Genomic DNA, 15,113 nt, shown 5'->3' on the forward strand with positions numbered 1-15,113 from the left:
TTGACTAGGCTATGAAAAGCTTTTGTAATAGGAACGGACTCCCCAAGCAGTCCGTCATCCTGTTCTTGATTTTGTGAGAACAGCTGCTATAGGTTCCACTCAGGTGGATGTTAGTATACTGAAGTTTAAGAGAGAGATCTCTCCTGCCTCAAGTTTCATAGTCTCCTTCCTTTAGAATTACACTCCTAAAGTTGGTTGAAGGTTTTTCCATATTCACATGGTAAGGCTTTTCCTTCACACCTCTGACCTGGATTTTTACTCATGTAACATCTCACTACATCCTACACCTTCCATTTTGCTGTTTCTTGGGGCTGAGCACAATGAACTATCACTGCTTACAAAGCCATGAAGCCTCTGAAATCAAGAAACATTTGAACAGTGATATACATTTATCACCTGGGGTTGTTTTTATTGAGCATATTTAGAAGTTAAAGTTTATTACATTCATATACACTGCAGCAGCTCCAACCATAAGTTAGATTGACCTGGACAATTTGCTCCCTTGAAATTTTCTATAACAGCATTTCAAGAGAAGTTTAGCAGTCCAACACGTGTCCACCTTTTACCCATGTGCATTTCTGTGCAGGTAGACACCACAGTTTTGACCGTATGAGCAACACCCTGGATAAAATGTGACTTCTGGTCACATCCTTGCTGTGTGAATCTAAGCTTATCAACTCTGATTCTAGAAAAACAGGGATGCTTTTTGTTCACCTAGTTGTATGGCTCATCACCATAGCAGACTATTGCTCCAAATTCACCATAACAAGTGGAAAAAACCTCTTGTACCTTAGGCCAAGGGATAAAATTTTGCAAGCTAACAACTTTCATGTGTTTCACTTATGCAATCCTATTGCAGACTAGAGAATTGCACAGGTGTGGGCATAATTTGCTTACCTATTGGAATTTAATCATTCTAATTATGCATGAACAAAATAGACAGTTGTTGCATGGTGGCACTTCTACATACCTGTATTTAACACACATTCAAGTTCCTGTATATTAATATCCCTGTAGTTTGCATGAAGATATATTACACACACCCACACACTTTATTAGATCTTTACAGAATAGCTTTCTAATTCTGCAGCTACTACTTTCCATAGGGTAGCACAAAAACCCAGAAAAAATTGTTTCCCATCCATTCCCTGCTCCCCACCCAAATCCCAGCAAACAAACTTTCTGTGTAGACACTTATAAGATGGCTCACACATTAATGTCCCTACTAAGCTGACCACTCCTATGCTGGATGATGGTGCTTCAGGGAATAAAAATGTACACTAACCATTTGAGTTCTCAAGTGTAAACCAAGAATTTGACATTTCAACCACAGATAAAGATATCTTTCTCCGCTTATGTCTGCTCAATTACATGTTAATACTGTTCATAGCATAATACACTGATGTATATTAAACATCCAGGGCTAGCACTGGGGCATCCCCAGATTTCTAGTGTAAACTGAAGTTGCCTTTATTGAAGCCCTGGCCCCAAAAAACCTACACACAGCAACTAAAACAATGGGTTTTTTTTAATGTAGGGAATTCTTCCAGATACAGGGGGAAAAGAAATGGGTAAAATTGAGAGGGCAATACAAAGTTTTACACAAATGGAACAAGCTTTACACAGTCTGCAGCACAAAGTGACATACAAAATAAAAAAGTTTAAGTCACATGGTCTGGGAATTTGTACAGTCTTAATAGGGTCTGTCACGGCGGTCTTGTCTGTGGTCGCCCCTGTAGAGACAAAGAGGAAGGGTTAGGACAGAATAAGGGAAGTATTTTAAGCTTCACCCACAAACAGCTAAGTGATCCTTATAAACGAACAAGTTAATAACTTTTATAACATATGGATAATGCCGCAACATCTAAGAGGAGAAGCGACTTGCCCAATTCATCTATGCTAAGGTCAGAAGGAACCATTATGATTCTCTAGTCTGACCATCCAGTACAACACAGGCTAGAATCTCACCCAGCAATGCCGGCATCCAGCCCATGATGAGTGGCAGAGCTACAGCAGACATTTGAGAAAGGCACCAGGCTTGATTTAAAGACCCAAGTGACAGAGAATCCATCACAACCACTTTTGAGCCAATGGTTGGTTACTTTCTCAATTTAAACAAAAAATAACTCTGTGTGTGAATTTGTCTGGCTTCAGTTGCCAGCCCACTGAATTGCCTGTAGACTGATCAAGCCACCCTCTAACCTTCTCTTGGATCAACTGACTAGGTGGAGATTGTCACACCAGAGGGCAGGTTTTTCCAGGCCTTGAGTCACACTTGCAGCTGTACAGAACTAGGAGTAAACCCCAGGACAGAGATTATAGCATCATGCCCTTTCTGTGCTGTTTGCTTTACCTGTTATCCATCTTTCCTGGCCCAAATCCACCACCCCGATCTCCACCTCTGCCTCCTCGGAAGCCACCCCGATCACCGCCTCGGCCTCCTCGGAAGCCGCCACGGTCATAACCGCCTCTGCCTCCACGACGCTCTTCCCCAAATCCTCCTCCTGCGAAGGGAAAAACAAGCACATGAGTGAAATTGGTACCAAGAATACCTCCAAGGCAATAGCATTTGGAGCATACACAATCTCACCCACCCATGAGGCCTGCCCCCTACTGGTGTGCAGGAGAAACAGAATGGTTTAAGTTACCCATATGTGGTCCTCCAGGTCCTTCTGGCTTTGGTGCCTTGCACTGGTTGCACTCATTACGCCATGAGAAATTCATGTTCTCACAGGCTCTGGAAGATGCAATGTTTGAGAAACATTAGTATCAGGTAAACTCAAAAGTTAACGCTTGGTTCCCCTGCTTGCCAAAGCCTCTACTTACGGGTTAGGGCACTTCCAGTCCCCTGCACGTTGCTGGCCACCGCCTCCACTGGGGAAGCCACCTCGGTTACCTCCGCTAGAGCCACTGTTGCCACTGCCTCCTCCACCTCCGCCACCAAATCCAACACGACCCATGGGCCCTGCATTAAGGAGTGAGGTAGCAAAGGGGTCAGCCTCACTGGAAGGGACATAGCCGTCTGCATCCACAACTCCCAAAGCACTGATCCTTTGTGCAGGACACTCCCCAGCTCAACCACAACAGCACCAGAGTTGGATTCAGCAGCCATCTCTCTTGCTAGCAGCCTTTGGTTAACTTCCTACAACCAGATCACAACTTATTTCACTCTTAGCCACATCCCCTAACTGTGGTCACCCACTGGCCAGCCAACTCTGTGCAGCAAGTGATCCCATAATGCACTGTCCAATATGTTGTCTCATATCTGGTCACTCGTGCTGAGGCACAATTTTCCCAGCATGCACTGACACAGGTAAGATTATGCCACAAAAATTATGGCCGACCCATAGGTTTATTGTGTACCTAAAATCCACAGGTAAGCATGTGTGATAAGGAGGAGGGGGACACTTAACAGGGCTGACCTTTGACCTGATCAAATATTTAAAAAGTCTATATGGCTAGGCCTTAGCCCAGTCTCTGTTAATGGTTTCGAGACTTGGTTGGTTGTGTCCAGGTCCTGAAAAACAGGCCACTCTCCCAATAGGGTTGGAGCACCCATCCCCATCAGGAGCAAACATTTCTAAATACCTCCACGGCCTCTGCCACCCCGTCCATTTCCACCACCACGGTTGAAGTCTGCCCTCCGGGTAGCAAAGGAGACTTTGATGGGGTTGCCGGAAAATTCCTTTCCTGATTGAAGAAAGAAACCAGACATGTCAATTTCAGCTTACACAGAGCTTTATGATTCCTTTTGACCATCACAAAACCAATGTTCCCCACCCCACTTTAACCCGCAACTGGTTGAATTTTTATTTTTAAAGTAATTCCTATCCTGGGATGGAAATTTGGAGATTTGATTTTGTGCCACATCGGTATGAAAACTTAGGATCAATTTTTTTTAAAATCGAGAAGTTCTGATTAAAATAACCTGTTTCCATAACTGACCATTTTAAAATCAAGATTGAATGTTTTTCTACATGCTTCAGGAATTTTTTTGGGGGGGGGGGGAGATGCTCTCTGGCCTGGTGTCACACAAGATATCAGACTATATCACAGTGGTCCCTCTTCTGGCCTTAGAATTGATGGAGATGCACCTCCAATGCACAACTTCACAGCTGTGTTTTGTTATGAGACAGTGCATTCTGGGAAATATAGTCTAGCCATGAAGCCTAGTCCAAGAATGAGCTCAAGAGGCACCTGAACTACAATTCACATGATTGAGATTGTCATATTGATGACAGTGATTGTCCTGCCAACTAAAAATTGATTTTCCCTAATGGAAAACAAAATTCCAGTAGAATAGTCCCACAGGAAAAGCTGCCTCATTTCAAGGCAACTTGTTTTCCACTGAAAGAACACTAGCAGGATTCCTGACCAGCAGCACTAACCCCTTGGTCTCTGAATCAAAGCAGGGCACTACAGCTAAGGGCTTGTCCACACATGGAGCTATTCCGGAACGGCTACTGTATTCACTTCCCACTTTTAATTTGAATTAACTTCCAAATGTAGACAAGCCTTAAGACATAGCAGCATGAGGAATGAATCCTACTCATGCTGATGTCAACTGAAGCCCTGCCCTTGACTCAAATGACTGCAGTATCAGGTGCTGAAGTAGCCAAGTATTATGCAAGACATAAGTATCATCCCCATTTCACAAAGAGAAAAATCCAAGGTTCAGAAGGGAAGTGACATAACAGATCACTACTAAAATTAGAACAACTCCTCCCCTGTTCTAACTCAATTGATCCCACTCCCATCCCTGAACCAGGGGCAGAGAGTCCTGGTTCCCAGCTCCACCATTTATGCTGCTTCTTCACGAACTCCTTGGCCTAGCTGGATGGAAGCAACTTACCATCAAACCAATCGATGGCTGCCTTGGCAGATGGGGGATCATCAAAAGACACAGTGGCTTCCCCCTTTAGCTTCCCGGTCTCACGGTCTGTGTACAGGTTAATCATGGGCTGCCCAGTTTTCTTGTTTGTCTGCAACACAAACAAGGGGTACATCTCATGAGTTTAGCTTCTGGAGATTAACCTACGGCTGAAGGCTACCCTATCCACTTCCCTTGTTGAGTGGACTGAAAAATGGAGGGAAATATTCTATTGCTTTAAGACTAGGGACTATTTGTGAAATCTGCATATAAAGATCTCTGAAAACCATCAACAGTAAGTCATGAGTAAGGCTAAAATTTTGTCATGGTTATTTTTAGTTAAAAAATCACGGACAAGTCACAGGCAGTAAACAATTCCCAAAGCGAAAACAGGACACCCGCATCCGCTGGTCCTAGGCGTCCCCCCTTCCTCTGCATGATGGGGGAGGTTGTCACAAGAGCCCTGAAGAGGGCCCCTTCAGGAGGCTGTAGCCTGCTGCTGGACCTTGTAGGGAGCGAAATGAGGAGGCTGTCACCTTCTCACTGCTGGCTGCCAGCTCCAGTCCTTCGGCTAAAGGAGAGTATGGAATATCACCAAGGTCTCTGGAGGTCACGGATTCCTGACTTCCATGACAAACATAGCCTTAGTCATGAGGATTGCAAGATGGTCAAAGCAGGGACTACCTTGGTATCAGTCAGATCCACACTGGCATCGCACCACAGTCCAAACATAAGGAACCAGTAATATCTGTATACTGCTTACTGAGCACCTTCCATTCGGATCGTTTAAAGCTTTTTAACTAGGCCTTGAATATTAGAAGTTTATATCCCAGTTCTACAATGACAAAACTGGGAGTCTAATGCAGGAGTGCTGAGTTCCCACCTCACCTATCCCATGATACTCCCTCCCTTGCCCTGAACCAGAAACACAGGAGTCCTGACTCTCCTATTCTCAGCTAGAGACCAAACTCCTTCCACGGTAAGACCGCTTGGATTGTACGTTAAGGGCAAGGGGGTACAGGATGACAAGAGAAGTGTCGTTTCGCTATGCTGCTCTTGCAAACCCAGACTATTTAGTTCCCTGTGCTGGTACCTTAATGATTCCTATTTGCTTGAAGTAGTCAGCAACCGACTCGATGGTGACATTTTCACCGAGTCCCTGGACGAAAATGGTGTTGTTGTCAGAGTTATCCTGTTCAGAAGCTGCAAAGTAAGCGAGTGTCACTCAATTTCATACCCAAGGATCAGTCAAGAGAAAAATGTTACCCCACTGTAGATGCTACAGCAATAGCTGCGTAGCAGTGTCTTTAACAAGACCACACCTTAGCAGGTACACAGGCTACACAAGAATTTAATGCAAACTTTCACAGGTTTAAGCTGCTCTAAATTAGCTTTTCTTTTTGTGAAATGGGTATGATGCTTATGTCTTAGATCAACTTCAGATCATCCCCGTAAGTTAACACAAGCCACTTCTGCAACACATGAGATAATTAACCCTGCAAACCCACACTTTGGGAACAGTCACGTACCAGGATCATGGCGTGGTCCTTGGTCCCGGGGCCCTTTTGCACATGAAAATAAGGAGAAATCTAGTTAGTCGGTGGAAACAGACTCATCTCCCACACATACTAAACACATTAAAGACAGCAGGCCAGTGTTGGTACATGTGCTCTGATGCTGAGCCTATGTTTACTTTACTTTAGCCGAAGGCAAAATACTGTGAAGTCAGAGAACTTAAGGTACTTTGAAGACAGTGCTGCAAAACCAGTAACTCTTTTCAGATGTCATACTGTACACAGAAAACGTCTTTCCAACTCTATGTGGAGGGTCAACTACAAAAGCCCTCATAACACACGTTTAATTCTGCTTAGTATCACCTTCCGAGGTCTGTTTAAATTGAGACCTTTGCATATACAATTTAAGCTACTACCCAAAGAGATCTCTGTCCACATGTTTATATACACCTTTGTCATTCACATCTTTCAGTAACATGTTGTAGCATCATACCACTTGCTACCCTGGTTAGTGTCACAGTATATAACCACACACTTAACAGCTTTAAGATTTATGCAGCGATATAGTGGCATTAGCCCATGCCACACATTTAAAGTGAACTAACCTTGCATAAATATAGCTTTATTTCACTTAAACCATTATTTACCTATACAAACCATATATATATTAGTATTTTTGCTATATTTAGACATTTCACCCATTATACCTTTAATCACACCCATATCAGATCAATAATTATCTTAATGAACCTAAAAGCATATGCCCAACACTGGTCTCTTAAAACTAAATTGACCTGATCAAGAGATCATTCATGCCAAACCCTTTTCAGCAAACCCATGGGAACTCTCCTGGAAGTGTTCAGATATATTTTGTTTGGTATGTTTGAGTGCAAAAAATACCTTTTTCCTTCTTAAGATACAAGTTTAAATATAAACCATCTTTCTTAAGGTATAAGCTTACAAAACCATGTAATGTAGTCAAAGGGAAGTTTACACAAGACCAGAAATTCATTCCAGTTTTTGGGGACTTCCCCCATTTTCTTTACCAGGAACCATAAAAAGGTATGTAAACTCTTTGCATTGTTATCCTCAGGATTGCATGCAATTCCATTACCATGTTTTAACTCCAAAAATCACCAGCACTTAAAGCTCCTTGTGTGTTTTGTTTTTTAAAAAAGGAACCACACACAGACCAGACACTTCTAGGAAGTAGCACTTTCGTTTTCTTTCCCCAAAGCACACTTTTTTGTGTGTGTCTTGTTGCAAAACATTCAACCAAGATGTATTGGCACCAAGAACTTTGGTCAAAGTAGAAGCCCAGTGGACGTAGAAATAAGTGACACCGTATGTATCTCAAGAACTCATTTGGTATAGAGGACTGCAGAGGGTGCTCCCATAGGTTATATCTGATAAATGGTGGCTTTTCCTAACACATAAAGATTCTGCATATGAAAGACAAGTCTCTGGAAAATATATATATACTTTTTTTGGTTCAAGTTTTGAACTCTTTGGACTTACCACCAAACTTATTGAAGCCACCACGCTCACCACCGCTGAGGAGATAAGTTAGAAGATAATGAAGCTTTTTCCATGGCTAAAAGGTTCACTAAAACTACCAGATCTTAAAATCCTGACCAACACTTATTTTTTCCAGTTCTTCCTGAAAGCCTAAAGAATGCTCCTTTCAACCTTGTTCTGTCCCTCAGCATATTTAGGCTTTTTATTTATTTAAATACACCCTTTGTCTTGTAAAATTGGAATGGACAAATCTAATACAAGTGCAACTCTGGCTTCCAACCTTCTCCTATTACTTCAGCCGTCGTGATGTACACTTGAGACAATGCTGACTCCTCGATGCAGTCCTAGCGTGGGTAGGAATCCATGAACTGCATGTTACAACTTATTTGTACAGCGTATTCCCCCCAGTCCCGGTGTTGATACCACCTAAACATAGATACATAGGATATTTGCTTTGAAAGCATATTAAAAAACCAACCCAAGTTCCCTAGCATAGCATAATAAACTGATTGACCACTAAGCCTGGACCTAACATAAGCTCTCTCCCTTCCTCACCCGTAGCTAACATGTGGAAGGTCGAGAATTGATAAAGTTCATTGACTTTCATACCTGTAGCACATAAAACGCAGAGTTTGTTAACAGATAACATGTAGTGTTAACAGCAGATAACAAGTAACATCAACAATACTTTGATTTCCCCCCAGCCTAATACTCACCTTTCTAAAAAAAACAATTTAAACTCCCGATCAACAGTTCACAATCAATATTATTTGGCATCTGTTTCTCAACTTATTTCTTTTTAACAGACCACTGAGCAACCCTCTGCAGAGGGAGGACTGTTACACCAGGGCAGTTTAAGACACTGCTTTTCTGTGTGTATATAGTGAGATAAACCAAAAGCAAGTTGTATATAAATGTGATCACAGCTGCTGAAGCTGCTAAGTGGGTGCCCAAATACATCCTTTAACCCATGGAATATCTCCAGTGTGTGGATGGACCACAGAATTAACCAAGTTTGCTACACAGGTTGTAAGCAACCAGGTTGGAAAGAAGACAACTTCTCCTCTGACTGAGGAGACTTACATCCCTTGTTTCTTACCAAGATGACCCAGGTGCTTTGGTGAACAGATTATAGCACCAGATAAAATGCAAATAAACCTTTGCTGTAGAGAGATTTATAGGCCCTTTGAATAGCGATAGTTATAAACCTTCAGTAGATACCTAGACAGGGTAACATGAAAGTTCAGCAAGCGCTTGGAATTCACACTGTGCATTTGATATGTTAAGACATCTGATGTCAGACAACTCTGATAGTAACCACCAGCGGGGTATTTTACCCCCCATGCATAAATTGTCTACTGTAGATATGAACCTACATTGGTTCTTAAGGTAGACAGTAATGGGATTCTGCCCCTCACATACAGGAAAAGCTTTTATTGCCATTCAATCTCCACCCCCCTATAGAACACTGGCACTCCCTTACCATACGCAGTATGATATGGCATTCCACACATGCACACAAGAGCTTCTCCATAATGCAACACACCCTCCCCTAACATGTTAATTTCAGACAGAGCTAGAGACAGTAACATTTAAACCCACTCCCTCTCCCACCACAAGCATCTAGACACCTACCCCATGCCTCCACGACCACCACGGCTGCCTCTTCCACCACGGTCGAAGCCACCCCGGCCATATCCTCCTCTGCCCCTGCCACCACGGTCTTGCTGGCCACCTCCATAGCTGCTCTGATCCTGGCTACCGTAGCTGCCACCACCACCGCCACCACTACTGCTCATGGATGACTGGTCCTGGCCATAGCTGCTGGCTGGAGAGAACATGTGCTCAAAGTTACAAAAACAGGACAATCTTAGTGATAAGAGCAGGGACACTGGAATCAAGACTCCTGGGTTCATCCACAGCTCTGCAAGGGAAGTGGGGTCCAGTGGGTTAGAGCAGCATGGGGAGTTCATATTCCAGGGTTGTATTTCCAGAGCCGCCACCAACTTGCTGTATAACCTTGCAATAGTCATTATCCAAGCCTACAGGCTGGGGAGGAGAGGAAAAACTCACGGGGTTAAAAATTAAGATGCCTGCATGAAAGTACCTTAAAAAGAGGGTAACGTATCAGCTTTAAGACACGCGTAATACTTCTTTGAAAACTGTAGTGACTTCCATTCTCCCTCAATGGAATTTGGATTCCCCCCAGACCAAGTTTCCCAGGCTTTCAACCATGACACACGGAGCACAATAAAGATCAACTCACATCCACTGTTGCCCCCGCCGCCTCCTCCGCTGCTGCTACTGCTGCTGTACTGGCTCTGCTGCCCGTAGCTTTGTGGAGGGTTGTAAGAAGGCTGCTGACCATAGGAGCTCTGTGGTTGGCTGCTATAGCTGGATTGCTGGCCATAGCCTCCACTTGGGGGCTGGCCATAGCTTGTGCTTTGGGAGCTGCTTCCATAACTACAGATTTAAAAAGATCATTGCCCTTTAAATACACATCAAGTCTCTTTTCAATTCACCAAGAATTTGGCTTGTAGGATACGTTGATCACCGAGGTAGTGTGGTCTAACGGACAAAGCACCAGACCGATTCTTTGGTTCTATCCCCAGCTCTGGGAGGGGAGTGGGGTCTAACAGGTTAGAACAGGGGGGCGGGGTCTAGTGGGTTAGAGCAGGGAGGGAAGGGGAGAGCTGGGACTACACACAGCTCTGCCACTGACTGTGACCTTGGGCAAGTCCCACCCCCACAACCTGTAAACAGATTAAAATTTCACAGTAGGTGTTGTGATGCTAAATGTAGAAGTGGCTGCAAAGTGCTTTGAGGTCCACATACACAGGATGCTAGAAAACAGAAGGGACACATGCAGGGAGAGCTATGGGAAGACGAGGACTCTTTAGCTGTACCTTCCAGTTGTCGAGCTGGCTGCCGGTGGCTGGGAGTAGCTAGGATAGGACGAGGGCTGCCCATAAGAGGTCTGAGAGGTCTGGCTGCTACCGTATCCAGTTGTTCCGTAAGCTGGGGGTGTTGACTGAGTGCTATAGCCAGCTAGCAAAAAAATAAAGAGCTCCTGAAAATATGGTGAGGCTGGGTCCCTCCTTCTATACCTGAACTGCACTGAAACAAGTGAGAGGCATCAGCAGATCACTTCATTTCCCACAGGAGCTGTGGAGATGGCTGTGCTGCTCAGTGTGTCAAGAACTGGACCATGGCTCAGGAGACAAGTTCTATTCCCACCTCTGCCACCAACCTGGGCAGTCTCCTTGCTGTCCTGTGCCTCGGTTTCCCCATTTGTAAGACAGGGACAATGACATGAGATTTACTGATTTAAAGCACTAGAGAAGAAATAAGTATCACCCTAAACCTCTACATATGGGGAATCCCTCCATCAGCCCTGAAATGCAGGTACCTCTGGGGATGCGATACAGCAGCTGGCTAAGAGATGCACAGTTGCTGGGGTAGGGACTGAACCAGCAATACAGCTGCAATAACGAATGGATTCTTTGATGGGATTGGCCATCTGCAGAGCAGACTGAAGGGCAAATACTTGGCTCTGTGTCACAGGAGAAAAAAATGCTTTGCACTGATAAAGTGATGGGACTTGCTGGCAGTGAAAACCTGCCTCACTTTAGCCTGAACTGTGAACATCTCCCACAATGCACCTCAACCAAGAGACTCTAGCACTTACAGCTTTGACTCTGGCCATAGGAAGAACTGTAACTGTTTTGTCCATACGCTGAGGTGTCTGCAGACTGGCCATAACCGCTGTAGCTCTGCTGGCTGTAGGGCTGGCTGGTTTGCTGAGAGTATCCCTGTCCTGGTGGTGCTGGGTAAGCCCCATAGCTGAGGGAGAATGATCAGACACACCCATCAGGTTAGATATTCCAGACAGGATACAATGACTCCATTGTTAAGGATGCAACAGTTTAGAGAGAGTTTTTCAAAGGTCCCATACACCTAAGCAGACTGATCTGGAAATTGCCATGACACTATTTGTTGCAATTTGGGAGCAACCACAGCATGTTAGGAGCCATGAATGCCGGGAGCAGCCACAAATCAAGAGATTTAACAGCAGGGACTGATGGGTTTGTCAACTGATCTACAGAGCATTAAGTAGAGAAGAGCTTTTTGCCATGTTCAAATATTAACTGATTAATCCTCAAAACGAAACAGGTTAGAACCTAAGACATGTGACTGAACTGGACATTCCTAAGGATAATAAAAATATCCAGAGTTTAAGGGTACCCAGGAGTGCTGCAAGGGATATAAAAGCTTCCAGTCCGGCCAACTAGCAGTCTGTCATGAACCTTTGCAATATTGTACTAGGTAGAGTCTCTGCCTCAAAGAGCTTACAAATCAAGGGGGGTAAATTCTAGGAGGAGACTCCCTTTATGGTCAAGTTATTGACTAACTCTTTGAGGTAGTGGGGTTCTTTTGGGGGTGGTGGTGGAGGACTTTTCTCTAATCCAGATAACGCTGGTCATTGTTGGAAAACAGAACCTGGGGTAGATAGGCCCACTGATCCCATCCAGGGCAGGTTACTGGGCTGGATGGTCCAACTGATCTAAGACACCAATGGAAGTGAAATGAAGGGAAAAGATTCCCAGGATGAAGCCTCCCAATGTGCCCGTGATGAGCCAGCACTGCCCTCCTTTTGCAAAGCCGACTGACAGCTGGGCAGGGCTATCTAACACTGCTGTCCTTCATATCAGATAACATAAATCTATACCGTGCCACTTCAGTAACACAGAAGCAGGGACATTTACCTCTGGGTGGCTGGCTGGCTGTAATCTGCAAGAGACAAAAGAGGAAAAGGAACAAATTAGACCCCAAACCAATGCCCAGCTCCTGAGAGGTGACAGAGGGGGATGAGGGGGCTGCTACAGCCATCAGTCCAAGCCCTTGTGTCTGTGTGTGGCAGGAATGCCCCCACCCGGCCTGACCCAACCCCTGGGCAGTGGGAATGGATCAGCAGGGGCAATTCACCCTGACATGGGTAGCACAACAGTGGGCAAGAGGGACTGGGGGGCTATTCCCTGTACCTATGTTAAATGGGGCAGGGTACTTACAGCCCCAGGCAGCTGTGGGTGGTGGGGGGGGGCATTTACCCCCTAGGGGAACCTTTAGCCCTGTGGGTGGGGGCACCAGGGGGTTACTTGGTGGGTCACACACTGGGCTGGTCGAGCCTTTTAAAGGCAAACGGGGGGGGGTGGAGCGAGGGGGACGACCGTTGGTTGGGCGGTTGGGGTCCAATGAACCCGCGCCGCGCGCCAGGCGCGATCAGGAGGGGGCGGAGCGAGAAGTACCCGGATGCAAGACTGCGGCAAAAAAAATCAGGAGCACCACGCATGCGCTAACTTGCGCACGCGTGCCCAGAGCGGCATCCAGCCCCTCCCGTCTCTGCCGCGCATGCGCACCTTCAGCTTTCCGAGAGGCGCGCAGACGCCTATTCACACCGAGCATGCTGCGCTTCTTCCCCCCACCGGCGCGCAGGCGCACTTGACTCAGGCGCGCAGAAGGGAAACGGTTCACCCACCCCCCACAAAATGGCGGCCCGAGGCCTGGGTGGCGCAGCTCGGAAAGAACGTGCCGACCCCCAAAGCGTAAAGACGGGGCAGGCACAACATGGCCACCGCGAGGCGAGCAGTAGGGGCCCCACCGCTGCCCCACAATGCACAGGGCCCCACCCCCCTCCAGGGGTACGTCAATGCCCCCCCTATGCCGGGGGGATATTGCCCCGCTTCCTGCAGCCAGGGCGGGGGTCACCCCCTGAGGGCGGGGGTCACCCCCTGAGGGCGGGAGCTTCCCGCGTCCCTCCCCCGCAGCCCAGACCCGGCTGCAGCGGATACACCGCCCGGTGGGGGAGGGGGGACTGAGGCTCGCCCCGCCCGGGGACCGTTACCATGGGGCCATTTACCCCCATTTACGGGGGAGGGGGCGCGCGGCACCCTCAGCCCCGCCCCCACAGGGCCGGCTCTTCTGCCCCCAGCAGGGGGTTGATCCCGTCCCGAGCCCCCAGAGAGAGAGCGTGTGTGGGGTCCTGGCGCGGCCCCCCAGCCTGCGGCCCGATGGTGTCTGTAACCGCCCCCCCCGCCTCACCGTTAGAAGCCATCGCTCCTGCTGCCCCGAGTCCGCTCCACGCGCTGCTGCTGCGGCTGGACTGAGCCTCCCGCCCCCACCCGGGCGCTACATATACTCTCCCCTCCCCCACCCCTTGCCGTCGGCCTGTACCAACTCCCCGGCAGCAGGGGGAGGATGGCGCGTGCCCAGCGCTGCGCCGCGCTGCTGGATCCCCCCTGACGCCGCCCCGCAGCCGGGCGCATTGTTCTCCATGGGGCGGGCGGGCGGCTTTTCTCTGTGCACAAAAAGACCCTGTTCTCCCCCCCCGGGAAGGGGAATGGTACAGCCCACCCGCAGGCGGAGGAATGAGGTAATGGCGCAGGGTGGAAGGAACCAAAGGGGCCGAGGATCCGGGGGGGAGGCAGTTTTCGCGTGTGTGTTTTCTGTGGGGGAGGGGCTGGGCTTTTGGGGGGGTCTCTTTTCGAGTGGTTGGATGCGTGTGAGGGGGAGGTTTGTGTGCAGGGTCTGTGCTTAGGGCAGTGTGTGCCTGTGGGGTCTGTGTGCGGGTCTGGGGGTGTGTGTGTGTGAGATCATTGTGGATTTGTATACAGGTGTGTGTGTGAGAGAGAGGTTTGTGGGTCTGTCTCCAGGTGTGTGTGTGAGAGAGAGAGCGAGATCACTGTGTGTCTGTGTGTGTGTAAGAGAGGGAGGTTTGTGGGTCTGTCTCCAGGTGTGTGTGTGAGAGAGAGGGCGAGATCATTGTGGGTCTGTGTGTGTGTGTAAGAGAGGGAGGTTTGTGGGTCTGTCTCCAGGTGTGTGTGTGAGAGAGAGGGCGAGATCATTGTGGGTCTGTGTGTGTGTGTAAGAGAGGGAGGTTTGTGGGTCTGTCTCCAGGTGTGTGTGTGAGAGAGAGGGCGAGATCATTGTGGGTCTGTGTGTATGTGTGTGAGAGAGAGAGGTTTGTGGGTCTGTGCAGGCAACATTTGTCTAGCTTGTTATACCAATAAGAGCTCATTGAATTGGTTGAAGAAGGTGGGTTTGTCCAGTTGTGTTGCTTTTAGGGCAGTGTGGATAGTGCCTAAAGCACTGGATCAATACTCAGGACTCTTGGGTTCTAGACCACTGGCCTGCTGTGTGATCTTGGGCAAGTC

At 47.3% G+C, this 15,113-nt stretch overlaps 1 protein-coding gene across 1 annotated transcript; it reads right to left on the minus strand.

The window, feature by feature from the left end:
- Positions 1–385: 385 nt before the first annotated feature.
- On the minus strand, positions 386–14,086 carry FUS (FUS RNA binding protein). Its single transcript, XM_030562431.1, has 15 exons — positions 14,002–14,086; positions 12,669–12,693; positions 11,591–11,745; positions 10,809–10,950; positions 10,169–10,365; positions 9,538–9,730; positions 7,903–7,937; positions 6,400–6,432; positions 5,964–6,073; positions 4,853–4,982; positions 3,589–3,690; positions 2,827–2,965; positions 2,649–2,737; positions 2,354–2,504; positions 386–1,733 (listed from the first exon to the last, which is right to left on the minus strand). The coding sequence occupies exons 1-15, from the start codon at positions 14,012–14,014 to the stop codon at positions 1,694–1,696; spliced, it is 1,554 nt and encodes a 517-aa protein (XP_030418291.1). The 5' UTR covers positions 14,015–14,086; the 3' UTR covers positions 386–1,693.
- Between the last annotated feature and the right edge of the window lie 1,027 nt (positions 14,087–15,113).

This window comes from Gopherus evgoodei, chromosome 4 (genome assembly GCF_007399415.2).
Source record: "Gopherus evgoodei ecotype Sinaloan lineage chromosome 4, rGopEvg1_v1.p, whole genome shotgun sequence".
Classification (NCBI taxonomy): domain Eukaryota; kingdom Metazoa; phylum Chordata; order Testudines; family Testudinidae; genus Gopherus; species Gopherus evgoodei.